The 9,075-nt window shown below is 52.1% G+C and overlaps 1 protein-coding gene across 1 annotated transcript; it reads right to left on the bottom strand.

Moving 5' to 3' along the window:
* Window positions 1-1,752: 1,752 nt before the first annotated feature.
* On the bottom strand, window positions 1,753-3,891 carry VRTN (vertebrae development associated). The gene has a single exon (XM_004681698.1). It carries the CDS (start codon window positions 3,889-3,891, stop codon window positions 1,753-1,755), a length of 2,139 nt encoding a protein of 712 aa, XP_004681755.1.
* Between the last annotated feature and the right edge of the window lie 5,184 nt (window positions 3,892-9,075).

Below are 9,075 nucleotides of genomic sequence, written 5' to 3' on the forward strand. Positions count from 1 at the left end.
GAGGTCTGCTGTGCCATGTGGGTCACCTCTGGGGCGGGGATCAAACTCCCACTGCAGCACTGGCCTTGGCCAGCTTCACAGTGCTGCGCTTTAACCCTCTGCGCCACCAGGGAGGGCCCAGCTCAGCTTCTGAGTAAAGGAAAACCCCTGACACCTATGGGACGGAAAGGGACAGATGGGACTTCCTTTAAAGAGCTGACTGCTATGGCGAATGGGTTGTTCGGAGCAAGAGTGGTACTGGGGACTCAGGGGCCACTCACGGTGCTGTACCTGCTATCCTTTGGGATTTGCATCCTCAAACCTACTCAAATCCTGCTGGTGAGGGCCTGGAGGGCTGATGATGGCAGCAGCATAAGGGGAGGCTTCTGGGCATCTTTTGAAGTCAGAGATGGCAGGACTTGCTGAGATTGAACATGGAGTTGAAAAAAATAGCAGAATAAAACCCCCCAATACCATGATGATGAAGGCTACTGTGGGAAACCGACAAGGGGATGAAGAGCCCAAGCGGACCATCTTCCTAAAGATGCTGCATCCCAACAAGCCTGGCCTGTAGGAGGGAGCATGCAAATCAATCACCTCAAGGCTCTTCCCCAGGGCAGGCCTGCCAGAGCAGACAGCATGCACAGACTTAGGCTGTGCTGGCCTGGCCTCGAGCACTTCAGTGGGCCAGGCTTCTCCCATCAGGAGAAATCTTTCCAGGAAAGGATAGCCCTGGCCCATGCTGGAAGAACACCCAAAGCTATTTCTGGATCCAATTGTAAGCAGAATCCCCAGAGTAACCCTCCTTCCCCCAAGCCCTGAAGCTGGAGTTGTCCCAGTAAGAAGGAAATGACACCCTTAGCCCCCTAAATCCAAAAAGGAAAGCAGAATGAGCAGTCACATCTTGGTAAAACAAACACCAGAAAACAAAGGCTGTGGGCACTACATCACTTTATTTCTTTGCTTCATTCATGGACAATGCAAATTCAACCTCTCACCTGCCTGGCCATTCCATGGTCCTTCACTGAGGATGGGGTGCAGGCTTTAAAGAGAGGCTCAGCAGAAAGACCGGGGTCCCCAAGAGACAGCCAGGCTGGTAGACTGCAGGGGCTACATCAGGTAGGGGCTTGAGAGCCCTCCCGTCACCCCTGCACACACTCCTAGCAAAGCACAGGCCAGTCCCTCAGAGGCCCAGCTCAGGGCCCTCCCTCCAGAGCCATCCTTGGTGCTCCACACCCCTCTTCTGCTCACACCCTCTCCCTTGAGGTGCCAGACAGAAGCTACTAACCCCTTCCACTTAGGTTTCTAATGTTCCTTTGGAAAATATCTTTTGAGTAAGGAGGGTGCCAACCCTCAAAAGGCATTGAAAACAAGAAACATATTCTGCCCAGTGGGGCAGATGGCCATGTTATAAAGCTCCTTTTGTCCCCAGGAAAAGCCTAACAACCAAACCTCTTCCACACCCTCACACATAGCTTCCAACACCAGCATGAGGGCCCAGCCAGCCCACTTAAATCAAAAAAAAAAAACTAAAACCAAGACACAACACAAGTAAGAATGGCAGACAACTGAAGAGAACGTCTCTGGACCTACAGCTCTGCAGGAGACCAGATAGCCAAGTCCAGGCTCTGGCCGGGAGCCAGGACACCAGGCAAACCTGCCTGAGGTTCAGGGTGGATACTGGGAGCGGAGCAGAGGGCATCCCGCGAAGCCAGGGCACAGTTCAGTTCCCGGACCTCTCCCACGGGGCTCCCCGCCCCTCCCCCACCCCCATCAGCCATCCACCAGGGTGAGGCCATCGTAGAGCGCCCGCTTCCACATGTAGTAGGTGGAACGGGCAGTCAGGGGGAAAAGGGCGCTGAACTCCTTGTAGGAGGGGAAACTCTGAGACTGGAAGCGCTTCTGCAAGAACAGCTTGGCCTGGGCCTTGAACTTCGTGGAGGCAAGCATGTCCATCACCAGCACCTGGCTATCCCTGTCCCCTGCGGTTGCCACCGCGGGCTGGCTGGACAGGGACCCACCTTCGGGGGAGGCCTGGGCCATGGACCCGACAGGCAGGGCTTCCTCTCGGGCAGGCCCTACCCGGCCCCTCCCCGACTCCCGTCCTGGAGACGTCCCCATGTGTGGGGTCCCTGCGGGCTGGGCCGCTGCCGCTGTCACATTTCTGCCAACTTCTTTTTTCCATTTCTCAGCCTCCTGGGCCCCTTCTTTCCCCAACCCGAGGCCTTGCTGCATCTGGAGTTTGGACAGGTTTTTGGGCCAGCCCCGGGCCAGACTCTTCCACGCCCAAAACGTAGAGGGTGACAGGCTGGGGTAGCGGAGGCGGAAACGACAGAAAGGGAGGTGCCCACTCACCACCTGCTTGCGGGCAGCCCTGCGCAGCCGCCTCTGCCAGCGGGACAGGGGCATCCTCAAGGGGTGGGGCTCCTGGGGCGTGGGTGCTCCCCCACCTGTGGCTTTCCCTGGCCCCTCTCCTGCCTCACCCTTCCAAGGGGGCGGGGCTCCTTCCCCAGCAGACGCTGGCTGGGGAGGCGCGGTCCCGGAGGGGGCTGGTGCCGGCTTGAAGCTGGGGTTCCTTCGAAGGGCCTTCCTGCGCCAGTTGTAGTAGGTGGACCGGGAGATGCCTGGAAACCTGCGTTTGAAGCAGCGATAGGGCACCAGGGTGTTCAGGGAGATGCAGTGCTCCAGGTACAGCTTGGCCCTCTGCATTAAGACCATGCCAGGGGTGGATGCAGCCAGCGAGGAGCAGCCCAGCCCCTCGGCCACCTGCTCCTCCGGCAGCTTGCCCAGCTCCTCCATGACCAGCGCCTCCTTAGGGGCCAGGGCCTGGCAGGCACCAGAGCCCTGCAGCTCGTGCTTCCAGGCGTAATAGGTGGAGCGGGAGATCTCAGGGAACCTCTGCAGAAACTGCTGCAGGGGCACCACGCCCCCACGGTGGAAGCTGTCCTTCAGGAAGTGCTTGGCTGAGAAGCGGGTGGCCACTTTCTGCCGGTGCTCCTGGCACTGTCGCCGCCAGCGGTAGAAGGTGCTCTTGGTGACACTGTAGCGGTCGCAGAGGTGGGAGTAGCTGAGGCCTGGCTCACGGTTGAGCAGCTCCAGGGTCTTGGCCGGTGGCGGGAGGCGGGCCAGAGCGGGGGGCGCGGGGGCCAGGCCAGCGCCTTCGGCCTCCACCTCCTCCAACCCCACCACAGGGGCAAAGTACTGGTGGCGGAAGAGGTGGCTGGTGAGGGGCTGGCCGGCCCACATGATGTGCAGCGTGGCGGGCGTGTGGTCGCAGCGGCGGGGTCGGATGACCCGGTTGAAGTAGGGCCGGATCTTGAGGTTACGCATGGGGTAGATGGAGTAAATGTTGCGCTGAAGGACGGAGGCGAGGGCGTACAAGTGCCACACGTTGGAGAAACTGCTAGGGAAGCAGGTGGCTTTGACATCCGCGTCGAAGATGGCCTCCAGCGTGGCAGAGGGCAGGCTGGTCATCTCGGGGGACTCTTCTGAGCACAGGGAGTAGCGCACCGCCTGCAGCATCACCTTGGAGTCTATCATGCCCTGCAGGTAATAGTGCCTGTGCAGCAGCATCTCCACCACCGTGCGGGCCCGCAGCTCCAGGCTGAGCCCTGCGTCTCCCCACATCAGCATGCTGGCGGCCTCGAACAGAAGGCTGCCCTCACCCTTGCACACTAGGGGCAGCATGTTCCGGGGAGCATCCTCTGGGTACAGGCTCAGGGCCACCGAGTCCACCTCCAGGACCTGGGGCCTGGGGCTGGGACCCCCCTCTCGGCAGGTGGGGAGGGTGAAGGAAGACAGGATCTGCTTGGCCTCCAGTGCCGCGCCAACGAGACCCTCCAGCCCCACCGACTCCACGGCCTCCTGCAGTTCCTGCAGCACATGCTGGACCAGCTGCTCCCGGGATGTCATCCTGCCAGGGCAACGGAGACGAGACAGAGGTCAGAACAAGCTACCCAGGTGGTACCTGCAACGGCACTCTGTCCACTCCTGCACCTTGGCCCCTGGGCCTCCCTGGAGATAATGTCTACCCGCTGTCACTTCCCTCAAGCAGTACTGACTCATCGCCTCCTGGGCGATGTTTTCTCAAGGATACTGAGGAAGGACTTGGTCTCTGGAGACTGGCTTTGAATCCTGGCTGATGGTCCTTTTCTGTAAAATGGGACAGTCACAAAAACATTTGCCTTAGGATGTCGTAGGCAACCAAACAACGAGACAGTAAGGGTGGAAGGATACAGGTATATGCACACACACATCTATCCTCAGAACTGCCCGCCCCGCAGGGAACACAGACGTGTTAGCAGCTGTAGTGATAGAGTGCCTATGGCCACCCTCAAGAACAGCTGTAACAGCTGTACCTGTGTGTCTGTTACAGACTGACAATCAACCATAATTAAATAGCTCTGGTCGCTCTTGCCCTAAAACAGTGATTCTCAAAGCGTGATCCATGGGCCCTTGGGTTCCCTGAAACCTTAAACTACTTTCATAACTATGCTAAGCTCTGCTAAGATAACCTGATTACTTGCCCTTCTCACTCTATTAACATCTGAGCAGACGTGGGATACCTTAGCGTGAATGAAACTGTTCTTTGCCACCATGCACTTGCTCTTTAAAAAAAAAAAAAACTTAAAAAAAACTTATTTCACTCAATATCCTTGATGAAACAGTACAGATTTTAATTTTTATTCAATCATAACCCTTAAATACATGCCTTTTCAGTACTGAGAGTGACAAAATGAGGGTGCTCATAAAACATTCCTGGTACGCACTCAAGTATGAATATCTGTCCTGGACGGTTGATTGGGTTGTGTGATGAGCTAGTCCTTTTTCCTATGGGATTCCATTTCTATTTGAAAGACAGACATAAGTCATTGAGACCTGAGTGTATCTGGCAGACATTTTCTTAAAAATGAATAAAGTGAGGGGCCCTCCCTAGTGGTGTAACAGGTTAAAGCGCAGCACTAGGAAGCTGTCTGCAGCCACTGCAGCTTGAGTTTGATCCTCAGCCAGGGAGGTGACCCACATGGCACAGCAGACCTCTTCCTGTCTCCCAGCTGCTCCCCTCAGCAGTTTATTTCAGTAAATCTGCTCCCTACTCTTACTCTGGCCTATACCCCAGTTCTTGTATGCATAAATAAATCAGTCATTTTTTAATAATAAGGTGAGCTTGTTACTTCCAGGGACACAACTATTTGTTACCAGTGAAAATTTGAGATTTCATTTGAAAATTATTATAATTCTAGAAAAACTATGTCTGCTACAGTGAGCTTGGTAGCTTCCCTCTGCCTGAGACCCTTCTGGGGTATGTTAGTGCCAACACTAACAAATGCAACTTTTGATACTACATAATGGAACTGTCAACATCTGAAGGTCGACATCACTCAATGATTTGTATTTACCAAATAACCAATAGTCCATGTTACAAAGTCATGCATGGATAAAAGACCCATTCAAAGTAGAAAAGATTGTTCCTAACACAACAGCGTATGAAAAGTAGGTGTATTCTAAATTATTAAGATTTGAGAAGTGATCACTTTTTTCAAAGAATGTAGTTATCAAATGTCCACTGGGGGGAAGATAATCAAAATGTCCCTTTTTCCATCTGTTTGGATGAAATTGGGTTTTCTGCACATACTTCTACCAAGACAACGATCACAGCAGAGTGAATGAGGGAGACAGATATGAGAATCTAGTCACCAGATATTAAACAGACTTAGAAAATGTAAAATATACTAAGTTTTGTTGTGGTTATTCTGGAAAAGTTATTTTCACAAAACTATCATTTGGTACTGTGCAACGGGTTTGGGTAAATATCTCAGTTTTAATTTTGATTATACCTTGAAAGCTGTAAATGATATCATCAAAAGATCTTACGGGTTGGTTTTTAATAGCCTCCTGGGTTCCAAGGCTAAAAAGTTTGAGAACTACTGCCCTGGAGCAGAGACAGTCATTTCAAAGTGGAGGCAGATGCCTCAGAGCATTAAAGAGGAGGATTCACGGAGCATTTGCAGCTTGCCTGCACTATCCAGATCCCACCAGCCAGACTGGAAGGTAGGTCCTGACAGGACATCCCCTTTGCAGGTGAGGAAACAAGAGCTCGTTGAAGTTAGGCTAATTTGCCCAAGGTCACAGTCAGTAGTTGAAACCAGATGCTCTTTAGGGCCTGAGATTAATCTCCTCCAGTTTACTGTGCCAGCCACCTTTTCAACACAAACTAATCACCCTAATTACTGGTAAGGTTTCCAGCCTTGTATTGTGAAGCTCAGTTATATTCATTGAAGGATACTGTTTCCAAATTAAAAAGGAGTGCAATATCCTTTGTTGCTTCTCAGATCTTTGTTAAGAGTTTGATAAATTGCTTTAGATTAACCGTAGGTGTAAAAATAGTGGTTGGGTGTGTATTATTTGTCAACTCATCAAACTCTGGACTTGAAAGGAATAGAGTGTAAATTATGGTTCAGTAAAATTGAAGTTTTAAAGCATCCAAGGAGTACCACCAAAATTTTACTTGATTATCACAAAGAAAGCTTTTTAAAATTGATAATCAGATCACCTTCAGATAGTTTCTTGACTGTAGATTTAAATTGTGATGAGACTGTTATATAACCTCTTACCAAATTTCTTTTGTAACATTATTGGACTCTAAATTGGGGTTTTCATCGTTCATCATTCATCTTTCAAGCACTTTGAAAATTTTTATGCACTTTTTAAAAAAGTTGTTTTCTTTGGACTTGGGAGATGAGTTTCATAGCAGTACTCAGTAAAGAGAACACTTCTGTGTTTTAAAAAGAGCCCTGAAAACGACCTTCACACACAGAACTTTTCATTCTGGTAGACAAAGACATAGGCTTTTGTCTTTCTGGAATGCCACTTGTTAAAAACTTCCGCTATAGAGCTGTGTTATCAATGAGCTCTGGTGGATCCTTGGCAGACAAAATTATGAAAACAGCCTCCATTTACCTAGTACTTACTAAATGCATTTAACTTAGGTTAATTCCACCTAAATCTCAGAAATAAGAGGGGACAATTTATTTAACTGGTATGGATGATTCTTCCTGCCCCTCGTACTCATGAGCCGAACTTGCACATTTTGGTGGGATTTACATGGGGTGAACAAGCCGATTTCAAGCTTTTTAGTGGTAATTGTGTTCATATGTGGTTCTCACTGCCCTGCACGTGATCTCCATCTCCATCCCATCTGTGCCATCACCAGAATATAGCTATCCAGTTTACACCTGGAGAAAAGGGGGCTTGGGGGTTAAACTAAGCTTTTTGAAGGCCACACAACCATTAAAACTGAGAAACCAAAGCAATCTGACTCCAGAGCTCCCCTCCTAAACACTGTAATCCCACCACCCAGGGGAAGAGAGGCACCACCCAAAATGCTCATTAGAGGATCCAGAAATACATGTATTCTTGAGACAAACCTGGCCATTTTACAGATAAGGAAATCAAGATCCAGAAAGGTAAAGTTGACTTGCCTGAATTCATGCAGCAGTATCCACATACCTTCCAACACAAAGTCCACATACTCCAAACATCCTGCACAAGCTGCACCCTCCCCGGCCCTCCCAACTGATTCTTCCAGCCTCACCCCACCCGGCTCCACCCTATCTACTCCTTCCTCTTCCCCAAAAAGGTGACAGAAGGTAGGTGTAAATAGGTCACATCCCACTTCTGTTTTCCTCAAAAGCTGGCTGACCGAGGCTCACCGCTCCACCCTACTCCACAGCCACAGGGCCAGGCCGCCCGGGAGCCAGGCAGTGGAAAGGCCAGGGGCTGCACGGGGAAGCCGACTTCCTTAAGTACACCACTGCTGATGGGGTTCAGGTGCAGTAGCACTTCAGGCAATGGCTCCTTTCCTGAAAGTGCAATGCAAAGCAGAGGTGGAAGTAGCCAGGTGCATTCATGGCATGCATGCCATGCAGAAAGGGAGAGGTAATCTGTCTTTTCCCACCTGGCCTCCCTGGTGCCCACAGCTCTCAGAAGGGATCTGAAAAGGTTTGGGAGCAAGGAGGAGAAACTTCGGATTACACAGCATGCCATGCTGCCCTGGCTAGAGATTGGAAGGTGGGGGCATCCCGAGGCATCCAGTCAGCCAGCAGCCCTGCATCTGGGAAGGGCCCCGGAGCCGGAGCCGAGGAATGAATGAACGGACATGCAGACAGCCTCACCTTCCCCAGAGCCTCCCCAGGTTTCCTGGCTTCAGGTAGGGTCTTAGAGCGCAGTTCTGACTCCGACCCTTGCACGTTAAAGGGTGAACCAGGGCTCTGAACAGGCGAGTCAAGGAACCTGCTGACAGTGCTGGTAAGTCTCCTCTGGCCTCTAGAACAAGCTCCTTCCTTATCAGTTTCACCCCGGGGTCTGCTCAATTCATGAAGACCCCGTAGACTCCCCATCTTCCCTTCCCTGCTTTCCCCTCACAAAGCTGGTTCTGCACCAACTGGACCCAACTAGGAAGGCAGTCGGGTGGGGGCGGGGGGGGGGCACACGGCTTCAGGCCTCAGTAGAACTAGTAAAGACTAAGGTATCTCAGCTGATGACCCGGCCTGGCCCTCACCTCTCCTGCCTGCATTCTACTCCCCAGGCCGGCTGCCCAGCCTGTGCCCGATTCAAGGAAACACCAGCCATCTTGGCTCCCTCCTTGGGTGGCCAGAGATCCAGCAAGGCAAAGTCGGCAAAAGAGGCCGCTGAGTCTCTCGGCAGTGACTTCTCAGAGAGCCTCCCATTGCCAAGGGCAGGGAGACACCGGGGCCCTCCGGAGTCCCCAAGTCCACTTGCACTGGTGGAGCACGTGTCTGGAAGGGTAGGCGAAGAGAGGCTGCACCCCACAATGGTGCAGGCCACCAGTCACCTCTGGGATGCCAGGAGGCCATGGTGGCTGGCTGGCTGACCAGAGGCACCTGAAACCTTGGGACCCAACACTGAGAGCCCCAGGAGTCTGGGGAGGAGACAAACCATTGTGTAAGGTGGGGAGGGGAGATAGCGGAGGGCAGAGGTGGGGGTGGGGAGGAAGAGAACTTGAAACAATGCCTCACCTCCCACTCCACAAATTCTCTCTCTCTCTCTCTCTCTCTCTCTCTCTCTCTCTCTCTC

The sequence above is a fragment of the Condylura cristata genome, unplaced genomic scaffold (assembly GCF_000260355.1).
Source record: "Condylura cristata isolate star-nosed mole 26May11 unplaced genomic scaffold, ConCri1.0 scaffold00013, whole genome shotgun sequence".
NCBI classification, from domain to species: Eukaryota; Metazoa; Chordata; class Mammalia; order Eulipotyphla; family Talpidae; genus Condylura; species Condylura cristata.